Source organism: Poecilia reticulata, linkage group LG2 (assembly GCF_000633615.1).
Source record: "Poecilia reticulata strain Guanapo linkage group LG2, Guppy_female_1.0+MT, whole genome shotgun sequence".
Lineage (NCBI taxonomy): Eukaryota > Metazoa > Chordata > Actinopteri > Cyprinodontiformes > Poeciliidae > Poecilia > Poecilia reticulata.
Genome location: NC_024332.1, coordinates 11,353,172 through 11,375,974, shown reverse-complemented (window position 1 = coordinate 11,375,974; position 22,803 = coordinate 11,353,172). Strand labels below are relative to the sequence as shown.

The 22,803-nt window shown below is 41.1% G+C and overlaps 1 protein-coding gene across 4 annotated transcripts; it reads right to left on the bottom strand.

Annotated features, from left to right (window-relative positions):
* Positions 1-22,312, bottom strand: LOC103477739 (TSC22 domain family protein 1). Of its 4 annotated transcripts, none has more exons than XM_008431034.2 (3): positions 19,931-22,312; positions 3,025-3,076; positions 1-1,380 (listed from the first exon to the last, which is right to left on the bottom strand). In XM_008431034.2, exons 1-3 carry the CDS (start codon positions 21,655-21,657, stop codon positions 1,117-1,119), a joined length of 2,043 nt encoding a protein of 680 aa, XP_008429256.1. In that variant the 5' UTR covers positions 21,658-22,312; the 3' UTR covers positions 1-1,116. The 4 variants fall into 4 exon arrangements, with proteins under 4 accessions (XP_008429256.1, XP_017158477.1, XP_017158475.1 ...); XM_017302988.1 differs by lacking the exon at positions 19,931-22,312 and adding an exon at positions 6,495-6,763; XM_017302986.1 differs by lacking the exon at positions 19,931-22,312 and adding an exon at positions 3,322-4,438.
* Positions 22,313-22,803: the final 491 nt, after the last annotated feature.

Sequence of the window (22,803 nt, the reverse complement as noted above, 5' to 3'; positions counted from 1 at the left end):
TCCATTTTTTATACTTTTTTAATTTGAGGTGCAACTGTCTAGTGCAATTGAAATGTCACATTTGTGATGGGCTTGAAGGAACATGCACAACACATGGACATAATTCTGCCAACGCATTTTTTTCTTTCCTCATGACTAGTGTCACATTATTGTGTTCACCGCTCCAGTCGCACTATGAGCAACTTTACACACTTGGCTGTACGAAAAGACGGGAAAAAAATTATTAAAGTAGAAAAAAAAAACAACTACACATGTCCCCAAATCAAATGGTGAAGAGTCCAGATCATTTGAGCAAGTGAGTTTGATGCAACAGCAGAGAGGAGAGTTCACGTGTCACTACAGGAGAGACAGCATCTTAGTGTGGAGGTAAAAAAAAAAAAAAAAAGAAAAAATCCTCTTCTATTCCCACCCTGAGTTCAGACATCACAGGTAGTTTAAAACCTGGTGAAACCATAGATATATATATATACACAAACATGAAACATAGAAAAGCCTCTATATATGTATCTATGGTTAGAAACCAGGCACTTGGCAGAGTTGAACTGGAAATATTTAGTCTGTACAAAGTTACCTACAAACAGTCTTGTCCTATTTATTCACCTTTTCGGTTATTTGTTATAACATTGATTACATCAACAAGAGCAAAAAACACAAAGAAAAACCACATCTTTATAATCTGTCCATGTTAAAATAAAAGCGTCCTGATTCCATGTTCCTCCATTAGCAGTCCTCCAGGTTGAGTGAAGCATAGATGGTTCAGGTTGGGTGGCTGATGTTCACATCCACAATGGCACGCTGTGTTCTCCCCTCGTTTATCACCGGGACAACAAAGACGATTGTCTGAAGCAGGCAGTAAAAGACGAAGAGGACACACACACACAGACACAGTCACTCTGGTGCAACTCTAGAGTTTTTCAGTTAAATTAAATGTGCAACAAAAGAGTTTTCAGGTGAAGCCTCCAAATGACCTCAGGGTCAGTCTTTTAATGCTAATGTCCGTTCACAGTAAGTCAGCTTTCCTCCTTCTCCTCCTCAGCTTCTGTCTTCCGTCACCCCTGTCCTTCATCCTGTGAGAGGTGGGGGTGGTGGGGTTCTTTCCTGTGTGGGTCTTCTGTGTTATCCTGATGTGCTGGAGTTCTGTGTGGAGGGGAGGACCTGCGTGGGTCCAGATGGGGGCAGAGCCTGGGCAGCACTGGTTGGGGATCCGCCTGTCTGGACCTGGGCCTGGAACTGAGCCATCTGCTCGGGACTGGCCAGCGTCTTCAGCAGGTTGTTCTCCTGCTCCAGCTGCGTGTTGCGCTCCATCAGCTCTTTGATCTGCTCCTTCAGCACCTCCACCTCCTCGCGGACAGCATACATCAAGTGGCTCTTCACCAAGTCCTGACAGAGATGCAAACATGCTTCAGTCAGAAACTGTAACAGGAGTTTATGAAATAAACACAAAGTGGCATCCAGGTGTGGCTCAGAAATCAGACCCTTTTACATAAACTATGCTTTATTACTCAGCATTTCATACAAATAATACAGCCTCATAATTTCACATAAAAGCCCCTGCCATGAACAATTTGTATTATTCTACATAAAATGCTGAACTTTTAACATAACAGAATCTCTCTTGTGGTATTTCTGATTGAAATATTTTATGCCTCATTTTAGCCATTTGCTATAAGTTGGATGGAGTTAATGTGTATTTAAAAACGTAACATTTAATTTTATAAAAGGATTTCTCAGGGTGCACCAATTGCAGTTTCTGGCCAGTCTTTAAAAATCCTGAACTGCCAATTCTGATTTTGGCCTACACTGATTTTTGTCTGTGAGATTTTGCCAAATATAGAAAGGAAGTTACTAAATTGGCAACAGCGGGTTGACTATTGCTAACTGCAAACATGCAGACATGACTTGGTGGGCCGTTCTTTTGGTCACACCTCTCACAGCAGACAAATGGATGACATTTTAATTTTTAGGCATTTGCAGAGGTAGATATCATAGATGGATTCACATGAAAGTATCGGCTGATCCCTGATCTCCCAAAATTAAGGAAATTGGGTTTGATTTATCAATGCATGCCTAAATATTTCATTATTAATCAGAAATCTCACCATCCCGATGTAGAAAATTTCTGGCTTAGATCAGTAAGCATATTCATAGGTTAGAGTGGTCTGGTCAAAACCCCTTAACTGCCATGAGGACAGCAGTGACCCATTAGATGACATGTAAATATTTTGGAGATGACCTCTAAGGGGTTAAAGTCCTGATTCTTTAAGAATCTGATTTTTTTTCCTCCAACTACAACTTTAATACACACGCACACTGCAATTTTCAGAAATCTACTTGGTTAAAAAAATTTGAAAATCAGGATGTTTTTCTTCTACTTGACAATTCTGTCCCTTGTAGTTCAAATGGGATAAAAATGTGAAGAAGTACAAGCGGTATGAATAATATGTTAAGTTTTAAAATCAAAATAAATGAGATTTACCAGCTGCTTGCATCATTTGATCATAATTGACCTTATTTAGTTCCTGCAGATCACAGAACTAACTATGACATTAATGTGTTTTAGGAAAATTAAAACAAAACAAAAACAGCATTCCTGGTTATTGTCATGATGACAATAACCAGCAGGATTTGCTGGATAATCTCAGCATCCCCTCCTCTGTGGACCCCACCCCTCCCGTCTCCTCCTCAGCTACAGAACAAAATGTTCCTTCATCGGGATGGGAGGAGCCAACTGGCTGCCGAGTTATTTATACAGCATGGAGGGGAGGCTGCGGCTTGCCTGGCAACACTGGAGGAGAGCAGGGCTGTGCGTGAGAAACAGGAGGGAGCCTCCAGCCTGGCCCACACTGAGCTCCAAACCAGGAAAAGTCCAAACAAGCAGGTGCAGAAACAAGCTGAAGAAATTAAAAGCACAGAAGCCCCCCAAAAGAAAACCAGCACACTGAACCAAGACAGAATCCAGTGGCAGCATCTCTGCATCACTGAAGGGGTTACATAACACTCGTGCAGACAGAGCGACCAGCTTACCATCGCCTGCTCGATCTTGTTGTCGATGGCCACCACACTTGCACCTGAAGAGCTGCGAGAGAAACAGAGAGCAAAAGACAATGATGTAACAAAGGCTGAGCACTGCGGGAAGAAATGAGAATGATCTTAGCAAGCAGAGTCCTGATTGGCTGCTACTTTTTAAAATAAAATCTTTCTATGAGTGAATGTTGAAGCCTGTTTATTTCAGTGAGGTTGGGTAAAAAGAAGTCATTCATTTCAGAAATTTGATCCATAACAAGTATATTAATGCAGCATAGTCAATATGGCAGACGTTACCTATTATCAACTGTGACTGTAGCACTTTCTTTTCCAAGCACAGAGGACAGAAACGAGATAGAGAAATTCCTCAGCTGACAAACACCAAGGTCCATCGCCACCGTGTAGCATTGGGAATTCATGCTATCCCACCCATTTAAAAGTCCCTGAGGTGGCAGGGCGGCTGGAAGAACCGGGAGACCAGCGGTAGAAAAGTAGAAAAAAAGCGCATTATTTCTTATTTCAGCCCCCCAGCGTCACACCTCCAGGGTGGCTGGCTAAGCTGCAGCCGGGACAGAGTACACAAAAGACTCAAGCGACGGGTTGCTGCTGCTCGTAGCTCGGCTCCCTCTCCGGGCAAAACAGCGCATGCAGCTTCGTCATTGGCTGAGATGGGGAGCTCATTAACATAATATATATGCAACACAGACACTCCCACGTGTCGGACTGTGGAAGTAGTTGCTCATTGTAATAATCTCTACACCTGCTTTATCGAGAAAAACAAGCTGCTGAATCACTAAAACAAAAACTGGACACATGATGTCTCCTTCATGTCGATGCACCCGCTTTGCTCTTCTCAGTCATGTCTTAGTCCCAAATACAAAAAAGTTTGTTCAGCACTATAACGTTCGCAGGTGTAGCGATACCCCCCCCTGCTGGCAGTAAGTTTTAACAACAAAGAGCTGGGATTAAATAGACTTTCCTCTATTTAACAGTTTCTATATATTTTTGTCTTCTGGACTCCCTTAAACAGACTCTAAATTCTCTTTTAAAAGAATAAATCAAATGACATAATATCAAGGCAGATTTCTGTATAGTGCTCAGGGTTTCAATATGACACTAGCAGGAAAAATACTGAAAAATGTTCCTATTACCCATTTGTGATTCAGTATTCAGATTTTTCTGATCATATCTAAAATCCATCTTTTTAAGGTGAAATACATGGAAGAAAAGCTACATGACACTATCAGCTGGCATTTGCAAAGCAGCCAATCCTGGAGCAAATGTATTTTTGATTTGCTATACCCCTTAGAGCAGAGATAAGGAAACCAGAAGCTAGGTTCTGTAAGAGTAAAGATGGTTTCCACAGTGCAAATTCAGATATATTGTTTGAACTATTAAAATAGGCAGTTATGAACATTTATAAGTGGGGTCTCGAGTATTGGCAGAAGAATATAGTATATAGTATATATTCGGGTAAATATTAGAATTTGAGAAAAAAGTTGAGTGGAAAGAAAAAGTGTGGAAGGAAACAATGCATCAGTAAAAGAGATAACTGCAGCTTTCGGAGGCTTGTCAACCTAAATCCCTTTAAGGAGGTGGGAGAGTTTCTCAATGAGTGGATGGAATCCCACACATGGACTGAGAACCAGAACTGGACTGCTGCTTAGTGGACCAAAGTCTCAAAATATTTATAATTTGAAGATATTTAAAACAGTAGACATCTCAGATGAACGTCTCAGAGTTAAGAGTCGACAGGTTGACCACATTAAGGTGTGGATTGTAGGCGTTCCTATGGAAACTAGTCAAACAGCACACAAAGGAGAGGAAGCACATTTTGTGTGCGCAGCTGGAGTTGAAATAAACAGTCAAACTGAAACCGTCCTGCACCTTTTTTCACCCCTCACCACAAACACATGTCAACATTCAGTCAGAGTGGGCATCTAGCAACTGGTCATTCATGCATTTTGTAAACCTTGATTCACATCTGAGCTCACTTCAACCACCTGCTCCTGATTTAAGCACCTTATTGAGTAAAATCTGTCCGTGACCATTCAGGTAGAGGCCAAACCTTTGAAGACTGTCTGTTGTTTACTCTACCACAACACAACTACAAAAACCAGCCAGATAAAGAAGGGCTACTTCCCAAGCATACATTCATACTCCTTGGTCTTTGCATGCTGTGCACATTTATGAGTTTCATAAAATCAGTCTAAAGCTATAGGGCATTACTTTTCATAAACCTCAATGTGTTTTTTTAGGAGGACTTTGTATTATAGAACACACTGAGAAGCCACGATCGTGAAGTGGAAGAAAATAGTGACATATTAAAATCCTTCTTGTTTTACTGTTACTTCAAAATACAATAACTTGCAGAACAGAGAAAACAGCATATCAACTTGATTTCCTTAATTATGGGCAATCGGCCAATACTTACACGAGAAACCGATCTTATCTGCTTTATAAGCCACCGTCTCCTTTTGCTCTGCAGTGAGAGAGGACTGACTGACGAGTAACATCAGTTAACAACAGTCACTATACAACTCTGAAAAAAATTAAGAGACCACTGCAAAATTAACAGTTCTTTGATTTTACTCTTTATAAGTATGTCTCTGAGTAAAATGAACACTGTTCTTTTATTCTATTAACTACTGACAACATGTCTCTGATATTCTAAGCAAAAATTTGTTATTTGTAGAAAATGAGAAATGGTCAAAATAATGAAAAAGATGCAGTGCTTTCAGACCTCAAATAATGCAAAGAAAACAAGTTTACATTCATTTAGAAACAACAATACTAATGTTTTAACTCTGGAAAACTTTTGGTGAAAATCAATTTTTGGTGGAATAATCATGTGGTTTTCTTAAAAATTCCAATAAAAGTCATATGTGGTTTTAATATGACAAATTCTAAAGAAGTGAATACTGCACTTCCATAGAGATTGTTTGAAAATAAAAAGGAATTATTTGATGTTTCCTGGTGAGATATATTTATTTAGCTAACCTCCGGAGTGTTTGCGATGTCCAAAGGAACTAAAAATGTCTGCTGCATTCCTCTAAAAGAAGCAGTTATATTTTATTCTGCTGTGGACGGAGATAAAATATGGATTAAAAAGAATATGTAGGAATATGCGGTTCATGTTAACATCCACATGAAGTCTGGGATTTTGGAGAGTGTGCTTAGAGATAAATGAATCATTTGCAGAACTCAATTCTTATCTTTGACAGTAGTGATTAACTGCTGCAACTGAACCTACAGAAAAATCATTTCAATCGCATATTTTCACACACTCAAAGAAAACATGTGGAACATGTGCAGAAACAAGAACAGAGTGTGCTGGAAGGCAGCCCTCAAGGGCTGGATCATGCAGAGCGAATGGATGTGTATCTCTTGTCATCAAATGGCTGCAGGGAACTTTAATCCAAATGTTTCTGCTTAGATTCCAGCGGCGTAATGAAAACAGCCATGGTTACCTCTTCAGATGCTTCTCAAGCTCCCAGAAGAGCAGCTTAAGGGCCCGGGCGTCCTGGCCCCGTGCTGCTGCTCCTGCTGCCACAGTCGGCCCCTTCTCTCTCATTGATGCTTACAAAATCACAATGCAGGACCTAAGCACCCCCGCCGACCAACACCTACACACCACCAAAACAGACCACCTCTGCCCCCTTCTGCCCCTCGACCCTGGCTCCCCCTGAAAGCTGAAGGAGCTTCACATTGGGGAGCCTGAGCAACAATAGAACCCAGGATGGATGAGGAAGGGAGGAGGAGAAGTAAGTGCGTGTGTGTACAGGGGGAGCTCATGTTTGTGTGAGTCTGGACATAGACTGTAAGATGATTGGGTGAGCAGAGAGGAGACCTAGGCAGTGATGTCAGCTTTCTTTCTGCTGTTACATAAACTGTCAGCAAAGATTAGACGGATCCATCCAATAGGATGTTCCACTGTTGACTACGTCACCCATAAGTCCGCTGGCTGCCTCAGAATAACGCCTCCACCTACATTAGCAGCAGGAAACAAACTTTAATGTTCCCAGCATCCTCCACACACTAAAGACCTCCAATAGATTCATAGATTCCCCAGCAGGAGGTCCGTAGGTCCTCCTGCTGTCGGTCAGCTGAGCGGCATCCAAAGATGGCGACCTAACTCAGGGTGCAACAAAATGGTGGCAAGTGAGAGGCGCCCAACAACTAACAGTGTTGGCAGCCAGTGTTGACAATTAACCTCATTAAGTGAAGGTCACGTATTCTTTTCTTCACTGTAAACACCCACAACAAGGGCTCCAAGTGTTCATATTGAATGTTACTGACAGGTCGTATTTAGTCAACCTTGCTGAAACCAACATGTCTGTACACATTGTACTCAAGTCTGGGGTCAGTTTGCACATGCTCATTAAGGTAAAAAAAGAGGGGAAGCCTTCACTCTGTTTGTCTTCAGCCAATCGCTGAACAGAGATGGTTTGGTCAATGATGACGCAACGCTATGCGTCATAACTTCACATGTGGCACACTTGTTCGGGCAGTGACCCATATGTTACATGAGCAAATTATTACAGCATATTGCATAAGAAAACTGGACTCTGTAAGAGAACAAATGGTGGCAAACAGATGATTTTCCACAATTTTAGGAGTTTTTTTGGGGGGAGTTTGGGTAAACAAAATCATGAAGTTAACATTTTTACATTTTAAAAGACAAAAACCTTGGTTTCCTAGCATAAACTTTAATAGCAACATTATTCCTGGACATTTCTTGCATAGGAAGAAAAAAACCAACCAGAGCCAATCATTTAAAATTGACTTTAAATTTAAAAACAATTTAAAGCCAATTTATGACTACCAACCAAAATCTATTCTCTCCTTGAGTGGCCATGATTCGAAGGCCCAAAGTTAGTCAGTTTTGGTATAATAGCAGTGTTTAGAAAATAAATTAGAGGAAGCAAACATCAGAAGCTGTTGTATAAACAGAGATGTCAGCCGTCACGCAGGCTAGACTTCGGTGAGTACCGGTTATTTCACAACAACTTCAATTTCTGTTTTGGTTCTTCCATCAAATATGAATTCACTGTTATGTTGGAGACATTTTGTCAAATTTGTGAACTGACCTAGGGTGCGTTCACACTGCAGCTTGAAGTGACTCAATTCCGATTTTTTGGCAATGCCGACTTTTTTGCCGGGGCCGTTCACACTGCCAGTAAATACGACCTGTATGTGTCCTGCAGTGTAAACGGGCAAACGACCTGAAAGTGTCCCGCATGCGCAGTAGAGGGCGCAATAGCGCCCTCTACTGCGCTAACCCTAACCCTAGGCGCCAATGTTTACAGAAAACCTCAAAGACTGTTTTTTTCCCCTAATGCATATTCCGTGTTTCATTTTGCTCACATCCATTTTTTTCTTTCCATCAGTTTGCACGCTGTGATGCGATACGCTGGTTTCCCTCCACATCACTTCTTCTTTAGCAGTCAGGAGACACGGGCTTGTGCATGTCTGCATGGGCCTGTGCATCCTGTTTGTGTGCTTTTTGCATCATTTAATGTGTGCGTATGTAGGCCGGAATAATCCGGTTTAGGCCTCTAACTTTGGCAGGGAATCAACGGCGATTACACACACAGGATGTTTTTACTGTCTGAATTTGGGGAGTAGAAGATTCAAAATTCCATGTTTCCAGAGGTGTAATTATTTGACTATTTTCAGGCTCTGGTTCCAGAGAGAGGCAGAGAGCCGACGCCGGGTTAAATAGCTTTATACCTGCCTGTGGTTGAGAATAATTCCCCTTGATTTTTGCTCAGACACAGATAAAACAAAGAGGAAGGAACGCCCTAAAACTCGGCCAGATCTCATATCATCACAGACCTTGAGGACTGAAGCTCTTTGGAGCGCGAGTAAAACACTCCAACATGCTCGCAATGCCTTACATAACCAGCTTCTGGACCATATGAACCATGAAAGGAGAAGACGCAGATCAACGCAGCTCCAAATATTAAACCTACCTCACTTTCCTGACAGATCAGGTATTACCTTCCAGCTTTCATACAGATCTTCCAGAATCTCATACCGCGTGGAGAAACAGATGGAACTAAACCCCACAGAATAACCAGCTAACCTTCAAATCCAATTTATACTTGACATTTAAAAACATTAGAGCCTAAATTTGCTCATGCTTTTATATGAATATTTTACAAGCAAGTATTACAAAACAGCCTGATAACACGAGACGTCACTTGCAGTCACATGCAGCTTTCAGGGGGTTTCAATAAAAACGGAGCTAGAAAAGCTGCCAGTCTAAACAGTGAGCATGTTCACAGCAGAGGTGGAGAAACTTTGCTTGAGGCTCTCTGCAGCATGCCGTTTCATGTGGTGATCTGACTCTCACATCCAGCTTCAGTTACTTTTCCAGATATCCACTTTATTCCTGGCAGGGCAAACTGTACAACAGCCTTTTAAACAACAGCCTTAAGAAGCTACGGTTTCACAACTGGAAAATTTTCCATTATGTGGCTTCTGCAAGTTTAAAGACTAATAAAAGTTCAAAAATGGCGCAGTGGCCCTATCCATCCGATCATGTTGATTTAGATTGCTTGCAAAAGAGACATGCAGCTTTTCTTGGAAAGTTATGGACTGGAAACTAAAATTTAGAATATTTAAAATATTTGAAATGCAAAAAACAAAAAAAAGTGCAGCTTGGGAATCTGAAATACCTTGATGCAATGCAACTTGATGTGCAATTGGCTGGCTTTTCTTTTCCTTGGCACTGAGTCTTAGTTAGCACTACCGGTACGTAGTGCTAACTAAGACTGTTTCCATTGTGCATTTTAAGGTATATTTGGTGGACCCTATTCAAAATCACAGATGCCCAAGAAAAGCTAAATTCTGTTACTCTGATACTTTAGACATCCTCTTAACACCCATAACTGCCTATTGTAATAGTTCAAACACAAAATATACATCAGTGGAAACTGTCTTAGCACTACCGCAAAACTAACATCTACAGTTTCCTTATCTATGCTCTTAGAGGTTACAACAAATCAAAAATAAATGGCACTGATGCCATTTACTTGGCTGCTTCTCAAGCTGTGGCTTCTTTCAAATATTTTGGATATACTCGCCAGAAAAAAAAAGTAGGCAAATAGGCAACTAGAAGAATTTTTACAGGGGAGCTTAAGTAGAGGTGGCGAAAAAAACCCCAGATTTTTAGGGAATCAATGTTTAATCCAGGAAATTCTGAATTGATTCAAAATGCTATAAAAATATTTTTAAATGTGTTTAAGTTGCACTTTTAGATTGTTTCAATAGAAAAAATGGTTTCTGAATCAAATCATAACCTTAAAATTAATCAAAATCTAATCACTAGTCACTGAAATATTTTTATCTCTAATCTCAAATATTTGAGGATACTAGGTGTTCACAGGAGGGTGTTGTCCCTAATCATTGCAGTATTTGATAAATAAAGGCACAGCTTTGCTTAATTTGGCCTGTTGAAGGTGTAAGTCCAAAACTCACACATGTGATTCACACTATGGGTCACAGGAGCAAAGTAGTAAAGTTTCTACAACATTCCTCATTAAAGCCATAGAGCCTCCTCAGTAAAACAACTGATGAGTATTTTACCAGTTTGGAAATTACAGCAACAAAACAATAAAAACTTGGCTTTCACAGTTTTTGGGGGGTGTTTTTGTACAGTGTTTTGAAAAACCCTTTTGATTTCAATTTAAGATCTAGATACTTTGTGATAATCACTCAGCTTACTTTCATTATATAACAAGAATATTTCAATTCTCAAAAAGCAATTTCAATGAGAATTATTTGGATGTTATACAGGAGAGCGTCAAAAAAATCCTGTGGTGTTTTGCTGCCGCATAAAACATCAGAATTCCTCATATCTGCTAAAAAATGAATAAAGAGGAAAATTAATTTCTCAAAATATATTAAATTAATTAATTAAATGAAAAAAAAACTTTAAGCTGCATTGGACTCACTAATGCAGCAAATCTGGTCCATACAGATAAATACAGTGCCCAATTTTTTGGTTTGTTTGGAGATTAAACTCCAGACACACAACTGTGAAACTGCAAGAATAAGCATCTCTTGGCTGTCAGCTTTGCTCAAAGCGTCCTTTGCTGCCAGAAGCTGCAGAGATTGGGTTGTGGCTGGAAGAGCAAAGCACACAGTTTTAATTGGAGGAAGTTAAACTGCAGTAATGAAAGATCAGAACGCCATGCACCAATTTTGTCTAATCTTTAATAGGTGGGAGAATCAATGTCCCACAGTCCACTGTAAGCAGCGACTTCGTCTTCCTCATGGAGGACGTTTCATTCCCTTGCTGCTTTGTCATTCACAGATTGCGTACAGAGGACATTTCTACTTTGCCACAGGGCTTGTTTAAGGTCAGTGATTTCAAAGCAGAAGATTCATGAGCTCCTGCTGCCATCTAGTGGGAAAACAAAACTATGACAGCTGGAGAGGTCGTAGAGTTTGTGTCAGGCAGAATAAATGTATCAAATCTGTTTGCGATTACTCAACAACCTGACCCATTGCTGTGAGACGACAAGAACATGAGAGGCAATAAAAAATGGATTCACGAAGTGTTCGCCTCTTTAGTGTTGGTATTACCAACTTAAGACGCTAAACTCTTGGCTTATGAAGAGAACCACATATTTTTTAAATCAGCTATCAGATCTGCAAGTCAAGCAAGAAACTAAAGATTAAATAAAAAAATTCAGGCATGTCTGTGCTAGCAATGCGTAAATCATGAGTCAGTAACCACACAACCTCAGGACCATTGTCTGTTTATAATAAATCATCATCTTAAGAATAAGCCGTGTGTATGAAAGAGATTTAATGTTATTTAACGATAGCCAAATCTGACTAGCAGCTAACAATCTGAAGGCACAATGTGGAGAGTCAAACATCTTTGGATCCAGATTCCTAACGACTTCAACATTCCTCATTAAAGAAAAAGCAAAAACATGCAAACTTTGGAAGAAATGCTGCTTTAATGAGAGTTTTTTGGCATAAAATAACAGTAAACCGAAGCTGCAGCTTTTACAGCTCCAAAAGCATGAAGTCATATGTGTAAATAAGACCCATAAATCGCAATACACCCAACAATGAAGTTGTGGTACTGCTGATTTTCTAACAAACCACCCCATTGTTAAAATAATCCTGGAAACATTGCAAGCCAAGATGGAAGTTTATGCTGGTAACTGCCAATTAAAGGCGTTAGCTGAAGAACTGCACAATGCTGCCTTTTGATTTAGGTTTCCAACTAGTTTCTACAAAGCATGCTGTCCGAAGAACCGATGAGATTTCTTCTTTGCAAGCCGCACTTTTGATGTGACCCAAACCGTTCTTGTGCACAAAAAAACCCCACCATGGAGTAACACCCAAACATGAAAAGATACCGCTGCTTTTCTGCTCAGGGAAGCACAACAGCCAACTGAAAGCACTTAATAATACCACTACATACCATCACAACATTAATACAAGTTTGTAGTCACTTTTCAACACTTGAAAAATAATTCTACAACCTACAAACTGGATTCCAAAAAAGCTGGGACACTAAACATAATGTGAATAAAAACTGAATGCAATGATGTGGAGGTGCCAGCATCTATTATTTTATTCACAATAGAACACAAATCACAGATCAAAGTTTAAACTGAGAGAATGTATCATTTTAACCCTCCTGTTGTCCTCAGGTCAAAATGACCCAGATTTGTATGTGTTTTCCCTATACACAGAAAATGAGGACAACAGGTTAAGGGAAAAAATTTCATGACGTCAACAAATCCCCAAAAAGTTGGGACAAGGCCATTTTTACCACTGTGGCATCTCCCCTTCTTCTTACAACACTCAACAGACGTCTGGGACACAGGAGACCAGTTTCTCAAGTTTAGAAATAGGAATGCTCTCCCATTCATGTCTAATACATGCCTCTAACTGTTCAATCGTCTTGGGCCTGCTTTGTCGCACCTTCCTCTTTATGATGCGCCAAATGTTCTCTATAGGTGAAAGATCTGGACTGCAGGCTGGACATTTCAGTACCCGGATCCTTCTCCTACGTAGCCATGATGTTGTGATTGCTGCAGAATGTGGTCTGGTATTATCTTGTTGAAAAATGCAGGGTCTTCCCTGAAAGAGATGTCTAGATGGGAACATATGTTGTTCTAGAACTTGAACATAGTTCTCTGCATTAATGGTGCCTTTCCAGACATGCAAGCTGCCCAGGCCACAAGCACTCATGCAACCCCATACCGTCAGTAATGCAGGCTTCTAATTGACTCCTGGACCAGTGCAAACGGCTGAGTTTGTGGAGCTTGCTTAGAAATGGCTTCCTCTTTGCACTGTAGAGTTTCAGCTGGCAGCGGCGGATGGCACGGATTGTGTTCACTTACAATGCTTTCTGGAAGTATTCCTGAGCCAATGCTGTTATTTCCTTGACAGTGGCAATCCTGTTTGAGAGGCAGTGACGTTTAAAGGCCCGGAGATCACGAGCATCCAGTAGAGTTGTACGGCCTTGACCCTTTTATGCACAGCGATCGTTCCAAATTCTTTGAATCTTTTGATGATGTTATGCACGGTTGATGATGATAACTTAACTTAAAAGTCTTTGCTATTTTACTGTGGGTAACACCATTCTGGTATTGCTGCACTATCTTTCTGCGCAACAATGGTGGAATAGGCTTCAGAGAGACACTGACACTCTTAAGAAGCTCTTTTTATACACAATCATGTTGTCAAATGACCTAATTAGTATTAATTGGTCTTCCATCTGTTAGTTATATGTTCAAATTTCCTTTTTCCAGCCACTTATTGCTACTTGTCCCAACTTTTTTGGGATTTGTAGACACTGTGAAATTTTGAATCAACATATTTTTCCTTTAAAATGTTACATTTACTCAGATTAAACTTTTGATCTGCCATCTATGTTCTATTACAAATAAAATATTGACATTTGCCATCTCCACATCATTGCATTCAGTTTTTATTCACAGTTTGTTTAGTGTCCCAACTTTTTTGGAATCTGGTTTGTACAATGATTCTACAATGATTACAGTCATTTTTTAAACAATTATTTTAAGAAGCATTTCTGATTCTCATATCAAGTACAGGTATTTTGAATTTGAAAGAAATAAATTGCATTGCAATTTCTTGTCGATGGAAATAGAATAACTGAGATTAATCAATAATTAAAGTACATTTCTGTATACTGAGATTTTTCTGGACTGCTCTGTCAGAAATCAAATTTTTTTTTAATTAAGCTATTATGCAATTTCAATCAATATCTATATGTGATAGTTTAAATTTAATTTAAATAAATTACACATTTTGTATCGTCAATAAAATATAAAAATACACAAATGTAAAATGGTTGAAATCCTCAACCTAAAACTGTGTTGAAAATCATAATTACAGTGCATCACTAAAGTGAGTACACCCCTCACATTTCTGAAGATATTGAAATATATCTTTTCATAGGACAAAATGACACTTTAACATAATGAATAGTAGTCTGTGTGTAGCTTATATCACAGCGTAAATTTATTCTTCCCTCAAAATAACTATATACAGCCATTAATGTCTGTATATAGACCACCAGAAACAAAAGTGAGCACACCCCTAAAAGACTACACCCTAAATGTCCAAATTGAGTACTGCTTGTCATTTTCCCTCCAAAAAGTCATGTGACTAGTTAGTGTTACTAGGTCTAAGGTGTGCATAGGGAGTAGGTGTGTTACATTTTTAGTACAGCTCTCACACCCTCTCATACTTGTCAATGAAAGTTCCAACATAGCACCTAATGGCAAAGAACTCTCTGGAGATCTTAAAAGAAGATAGCCAAGGCTACAAGAGGACTGAAACTGAGCTGCAGCACAGTGGCCAAGATAATTCAGCTTTCTGAAAGAGAGAGGTCCACTCAGAACAGATTTTGCATTGGTCATCCAAAGAAGCTCAGTGCACGTGCTCAGCGTCACATCCAAATGCTGTCTTTGAAAGATAGCTGCAGGAGTGCTGTCAGCATTGCTGTAGAGATTAAAGAGGTGGAGGGTCAGCCTGTCAGTGCTCAGACCATACGCCGCACACTACATCAGTTTGGTCTGCATGGCTTGACAGCCATGAAGGAAGCCTCTTCTGAAGTCTGCACACAAGAAAGTCTGAGTTTTGCTGAAGACATGTCAACAAAGGACATGGATTACTGGAACCAGGTCCTATGGTCTGATGAGATCAAGATGAGTGTTTTTGGTTCAAATGGTCTCAAGCATGTGTGGCAGCTATCAGGTGAGGAGTACAAAGATAAGTGTGTGATGCCTACAGTTAGGGCTGAAACGAGTCCTCGAGTGATTCGAGTACCTCGATTATTAAAATTCCTCGAGGAAAGTTGACCTGCCTCGAAGCTTCGTTAATTTATGTTGTATCATTTAGCGCACCGTGTTTCAGCCGGAACATTATTTGCGTTGAGCGGAGCTCTGACTTCCGCCTCTGAGTTGTTGGTGATAATTCCGGGTTTTCATCGTTTTTTTGTGGGACCAATAAACATCCTTAAAATGACCGGCGCGATGCCGGGAGTTCGGCAGCCTTTCTGCTCCGGAGCTGCTGGTTGAACGGCGGGAAGAAGCTGAGGAGGATTTATACAGGTGAGCGGAGAGACTGAACACGGCGGGCGGCTGAGGGTTGATGCTTACAGGGTAAGAGCAGCTTATATTTAATAATATTTTATTTCATAATTGTTTTTATCCGATTACTCGATTAATCGTAAGAAAAATCTATAGATTACTCGATTACTAAAATAATTGTTTACAACAGCCCTACCTACAGTCAAGTATCGTGGTGGGAATGCCATGGTCTGGGGCTGTAAGAGTGAAGCAGGTGTTGGGGAGTTGCATTTCATGAACTCCAATCTGTACCGTGAAATACTGAAGCAGAACGTGATCTCCTCCCTCCGGAAACTGAATCACAGGGCAGTGTTCCAGCATGATAATGACCTCAAACACACCTCTAAGATGACCACTGCTTTAATTAAGAGGCTTGAGGGTAAAGATGGACTGGCCAAGCATGTCTCCAGACCTAAACCCAACAGAACATCTTTGGGGCATCCTTAAGTGGAAGGTGGAGAAGCGTAAAGTGTCGAAAATCCACCAGTTCCGTGATGTGGTCATGGAGGAGTAGAAAAGCTGTCCAGTGGCAACCTGTGAAACTCAAATACACTGTATTTGATATTTCTTGTATTGCTGCTCATGAAATAATAAACTGCCATCTTTAATTAAATTAACGAGCTTTATATTTTATTATTTAATTAGATATCCTGTACAATATTGAAATATTTAAATAATTATTGATCAATGTACTTAATGTATATTTGTCCAATGTTATCTATGGTGGTGGGCGCCACGAACTAAAAAAATAAGTTATGCTCACTTTAAAGCACTATACCAACAGTGTGTAGCGCAAGCTATTGTTAAAGTGCTAATCAAAAATACAACTGCCTTGATAGAAAACAACCATCCAGAATCAATTTTTAATTTTGACATTATAAATGTACGTTCTATAATGACCTTAGATATTGCATTTATGTTTACATGTTCTCTATTATTTGTGTTTTACTTTGTTCCTGTACGTTTCTTCTTTTAAATTAAGTAGGGTGGAGGAGACAAGGGAAACCGAAATGCTCCTTAAACAGTCTTCTTCCATTTCAAAATAAGAGCATGAATATAATTGTGTAACTAGTTGAAGAATTCTTAACAGCTGATGACTAAAACTTTACCCAGAAAAATCTGTTTAAGGAAATCTAAGTGTGCTAAACATTTTCAGGAAATGTGCTAAATAAAAAATTTGCTTCGTTATTAGCACAGTAGCAGAAGTGAGTCCACTAATGGTTAAACTAAAACAAGTAGCAACACATTTTTTATTGAAATGTAGCACAAGTAACACCATTTAATAATTTTCTCTCACTTGCATTGATCATTAAATCACTAATTGATATTTTACAAATGGATTAAATCTCAGGGGAACAAGATTATTTATTAGTAAAGCTATGTTATCTATGTTATTTTATAACTTAATTTTTGAAGTTGTACTCATTTTAAATATGCTTGCCTATTTAAAAAGTCTTTGTATATTTAAGGATCAGTTTACAATGCCTTGAGACCAGAGCTAAACTTGTTGATCTCATGCAAAATGCCACTTGTGGAAGAAAACTGACACATCCCCCTGAATACTCCATCCTGTGACACAGTGCTGGCAGCGTATCGCTTTTCATCAGCAGAGACAGGGAAGCTGATAGCAAGAGAAACAGAAATAAAAACAAAGGGGAAAGCCGCTAAAGTCTGCACTAGACTGAGAAAGAGGTTCACCTACCTGCATAACAACAAAAGTCACAAATAGGCCTGTCGCGATAAACGATAAATCAATTAATCGCACGATAAATTAAACATATCGACCTCATTTTAATTATCGGCTTTATCGTCTCTTCCTGCCTTTTTTTTTTTCTGTTGATGACGCTGAATGAAAAGAGGCTCAGCTCCGGTCTCTCCACTGACCCTCCCTTCCTCATTTCCTTAGTCTAATGTCCAGCGCACACTACACAAGTTGTCGGCCCATTTTCTAAACCAGAGACCACGCATTAGCCGACAAAAATCCCAGGTACAACGGTTCGATCAGGTTCGTCGTGCCGTGTGGTGTCCAGCCACATGAGCACAAAATAATGGCTACAAGTCCAGTTAACTAATTTTAAAATCATGCAATAATCAATGCTTTACTACAATCTACCTGTGATGCATGTGGCTAGAGTCAGCATAAAGTCCTGACTGAATGAAAATCATTATAACCTATTTATGTCACGTTAACGAAGAACAGCTGAAAACTTACCAGGTTTATCAACTGAGGTAGCAATTTGGCTCCWACTCCTCCCCTTGTCATTTCTATATTTTTTGCAATAAATGTTGAATAAATATTAATGTTGTTTCCACATATCATTTCCAATGTCCGCTGGACTTCGGGTTTCGCCGTTTCAGCTGTTTGGGATTCCCCTCCGTAATTTCCCCCCAGAAAGCGCAGAGGAGAATCCGCGCTGATTGGCTACCTGTAGCATTCAGCGTTAAGCTCCCAGTCGGGGAAAACCCCTGATTTAGATCGGAGCGGCCACGACGATCTACCGTAACACACCACACATTACATGATGATAGGATGATAGTATGAACTATTGCATTAGGTAGTCAGATGTGCCCATCTTCTCTATTTAAATCTAATGATTACTGAAGGGCAATATAGTATACAGACTTCATAATCTGCACTCTTTTGGTTGAATGCAGTATTTATTTCCACTTTGGCTTTATGTTGATTAGTTTTTATTCAAGTACGTTTTTTGTTAATGGAGTCTGAGAATCCATTTTATTTTTGTTTCTGGTTGTTTTGTTTATTTAGTTTATCAGTTCCAGTGTTATGTGTTCTTTTGAAAATAAAGTGTATCTATCAGGAAATCACATGCATTATTAGTCATTTCCATTAAATCAGTGTCAAAAGGTCTTGAAACAATATTATCGTTTATCGCAATAATTTGTTAGACAATTAATCGTCCAGCAAAATTTGTTATCGTGACAGGCTTAGTCACAAAAGATATTCATGTGTGAACCAATATATTAGTTACAATTTCCTTAATTTTTGGAGACAATACATGAAAAACTGATCTGCAAATGTCATTTGCTCTGCTGTGGGAGCAAAAAGGGGCTTCGTCACTACAATTATCCACTTTTCAGATAGAGAAAATTGTGTTTGCTGAAATTGGAATTGGTCAGGCTTTTTAAAGACAGGTGATAGGCTGGAAAACTGCAATCAGTGCACACTTTGTAGACTTGAAGCCAACAGACATGTTTGTTCGCAAAGTTGGAACAACTTTTCACAGAAAAGAAGTTGAAATTTAGTCTGTAAAATGGGCTTGTATGATTTTAAGGAAATGTGATGTGAGAATATTGGTAGATATCGCAAGTCAGAGAATAAGAAAGCTAAGCAGCAACTGGAAATAAAATCTTTCAATCTGAACAAGGTTTTCTTTAACAGCAATAAAACTACTTTAATATATAGTTTCCTTGTAACTTGACAACCTCCTTTTTGCATTTAATGCTTTAATAAAACACATCCCAAAAGACTTGCAGCTGCAATTTCAGCAAAAATTGGTTCCGAGCTTGTTTTCCGGAAGCAGAACATAAATACATAGCAAATTTGTATTCATTTCTTTCATATAAAAATCCAAATAAAATATATTAACGCTTGTGGACGCAACACGAGAAAATACAGGACTGTGTTCATGCACGGGTGGAATTGTTTCTGTAAAAAGAGGATGGAATTGAAGCACTGAACAACAGTAAGACAACATGGCCATAAACAAAACGGACAGTCAGTCTCAGACTGTCTGCTGCAGGATAGAGGCTGATTCATGTCCACAAACATGGGACAAACGCCTGTCCAGATGCAAACATTCTCTCTCTGCAGCACATTCAATCAACTTTAGGCCTTTAGTTGCACGCTTTATCTTTGCAAAGCTAAAGAGTGCAAAGATCAGACATGAATCTCCTGTTCGACCGGACACAGGAGGTTTACAAGCAGAGAAACAACTTGTGGCGTCTCCGACAGCTTTTCTCCAGGGAACCAACCCGGTTAGAGCGGCCCTGCCTTCTCACAGATTTCCCTCACCCTACATAACTCCTTAAGAGCCTGCAGGAATACTTGGAAATAAACACAAAGACTCACTATTTCCCTGCGGTGGAACAGCTTGAACCTGAAAGAGACGCAAACCATGGCTCTGAGAGAAAGCTGCGACAGATCTGGGGTCTGACCAGGCCAGCACACTGACCCTKAACAGAGAACTGCATGCAAATGACCAACTTGTAAGCCCAACATGTGATTAAAAACAAGACAGTTTCCTCACCTGTCATCCTCTCCCTCTGCATGCTGGCTCCTAAAGCCTGCAGCAGCCATGAAAGCTCTGGCTTCCACTGACATGCCCATGTGGCCCTCGGCGGCTCCTTCGGCTGCCCCCAGCCTAGGCAGACCCAGCAGACCCTGGTGCTGAATCAAGAGCTTCTGGGCAATCTCTAACTCTGTGTTTTTGGCCATGCTTCCTCCTCCAGGAACATGAACGAGGTTCGCCCCAAGGGTGAGCAGTGGCTGCAGGTCGGCTTGCAGAGCGGTCAGCGGCTTGTAGGGGGTGCCTTGGAGGGCCACCGGGTGCTGGAGTTGTGTTTTTGGCAGAGGGTGGGGTTGAGGTTGAAGAGAAGCAAAAGCCACGGAGGTCGGCGTGGCAACCTGACCCGGAATTGGAGTGATGCTGACGGGATGCTGCAGTGGGATTCCTGGAACTGGAGCAGAGATCCCAGGATTCACATGTGGAAGAGGCGGCTGAACTTGTGTCTGAAAGGGAGCGGTTGGCTGGATGAAGTCAGGCTGTCTGACCCCTCCAGTGGGTGCGATCACTCCTGTGTGGAGCTGGGATGTGGGGTACCCTCCATGGGGTTGCGGATCCACAGCATAGGGTAGTGGCTGGGGTATTACAGGAGGCGGCTGAGACGCAGCTGCAGGTTTCTGCATGTACGTCATCCCGGCAACCTCTTTGGGGGAAATGTAGCTCTGGGCAGTAGGCTGCGTCACCACCTGTGAACTGGTGAAGTCCTGGGTGGGAGGGTGGTACGGCTGCAGCATGGCTGGAACAGCTGGACTCGTCCCGGCATTTCCCGCCTCAGCCTCTACGGCCACATCTATGGTTCTGACTGCCTCAGGCGGCGCTGGGTGAGCGACCTCCTTTTCATAATACTCTGTGCACGTCCATCTTCCTTTGCGAAAGGGCTCCGAGTTCGTGTCCAGTTTCACGACCCTGAAGCGAGAGCCAGGGGCCGCCTGGCTGTGGCTGGGCTGGGCCACCTGCCCGCTTGCAGCAGTGTTGTCAGAACCAGCGGCAGAAACATTAGAAGGTTTCACAATGTTTTGGATATTAGTAGCAGGAGCTGCAGCTCCAGCAGGTTTAGGGTTTTCATGCACCAGCGGCCTCTGGACCATAGCTGGACTGGAGCTGGCTACTGGCGCAACGGGAAGAGTTGGTAACGCTAGGTCAGACTGGTGATGGTGGGCCTGCTGGGGGTAGTATTGATGATTCACAGACCCATTCACCAAGGAGGACCCCTGAGTCACGTGATGCAGCTGCAGAGGTTCATTAGGGGACACCAGTCCGGGAGTGTCCACCCCATGGAGACTGTTCAAGGTCTCATCTGAGGAGCTCCTCTCCGGGACTCCCGTGTCTGCAGGCCTGGATGCGGAAACATCTAGCATCTCAGAGGAGGACAGGTCCTCTGTGTGGGACTCGTCCATGTCATCATAGCTCTCCGTGTCATCAGCCAGACTGTTGTTCCCGCTGACGTTGATCTGGGCCGAGGTGACGCTGGTTATCTGGAAGCCGCTCTTCTTCTTCACCTGGGCTCCCAGCGCTTGGAGAGCAGGGGAAGAGGATCCAGCCTGCGCCGGGCTGGGGGTCTCCTCAGAGAAGTTACCTCCGACAGAAGAGGAGGGAGATCCGGACGCGCTGCTGCTGCCTCTCCGGTAATGGAAAGCGGCTTTGCGGGTGGCAGTCCCCGGGGGGTCCCCGGTGTAGTCCTGATGGTGCATGTTTGCAGTGAGGCCAATGAAGTAGAGGGGTTGTCAGGCKATACTAAACAGCCTTAAGTGACAAGTCATATGATTTGCGTCCTTTACAATAAAATACAAATTTAGGAAGACGTTCAAAAAAAATAAGCTCTACGGTGAATATGCGCTTCCTCTTGTCAAAACACGCATCGATCCATCATTTTATATTAAAACCAGTCTTTAAATGCTGCAACTAAAATAAAAAGCGACGACTTGTAGCTAGCTGTTGCTAGCTAGCAGCCATTAGCGCCTCCTGAACTTTGTATCTCCGTTTAGCTCCTATATTCAAACATTTAACTGATATACATGAGGCAATTAAGCAAATTCAAATTAATAATATTTCATATTTTTAGTTGTCCTTTGAGAGTGGAGTCTGTTAGCCTGCCGTGTGTCGCAGGAAAACCTTCGCATCTATTCTCTTCCTCCGGGAGCCGACTAGTCTCGTCAAAATGGAAAGAAAAATAATCCCGAGTCGGCTACACAAACCGTTTCCAGTTAGCAGAACATGGAGTCTGGGCAATATCCGTCTTTGTAATGGTAGAAATTGCTGGGTGAATCCATGTCAGCGCAGCTTTCAGCGTCCGTCCGTGTTTGCTGTATCATTGCCGGTGAGCTCTAGAAGAAGCAGCAACTGCAGGAAAGCAAACATTGCCCATGCGCATGCGTGTGGAGCGTTCAGGTCCCGAAATTGGATCGTGTTTTTGATCATGAACCATTGTTTGAGCATTTATTTTTCTAAATAACTTGATCAAATTTACCATTTGGTCACATTTCCACAGGATATAAGCATTTTGCTCAATTACAAGCTGGAAAATGCAACCCATTTCAATCCTAAAAGCTAATAAAAATACCTAACAAAAAAATACCTAACACTAAAAGGGGGCATGAAGCTCTGGGTTGTGTTTATTTTTTCTTTCTGGGACCACTGTTTCGAAATTCTACTATAAACAGCAATGACATAGTAGGCAGACGATTTACATACACATATATAATTGCTGATGGCATACATCTTAAGYACGTTAATAATAATAAATTAGGAATGTCAGCTTGTTACAACTAAAATATTTAACAAGAAATTTGTAGTGCCTGTGAATCACAAAATCTGATAAGCAGGTTTGACTTGTAATA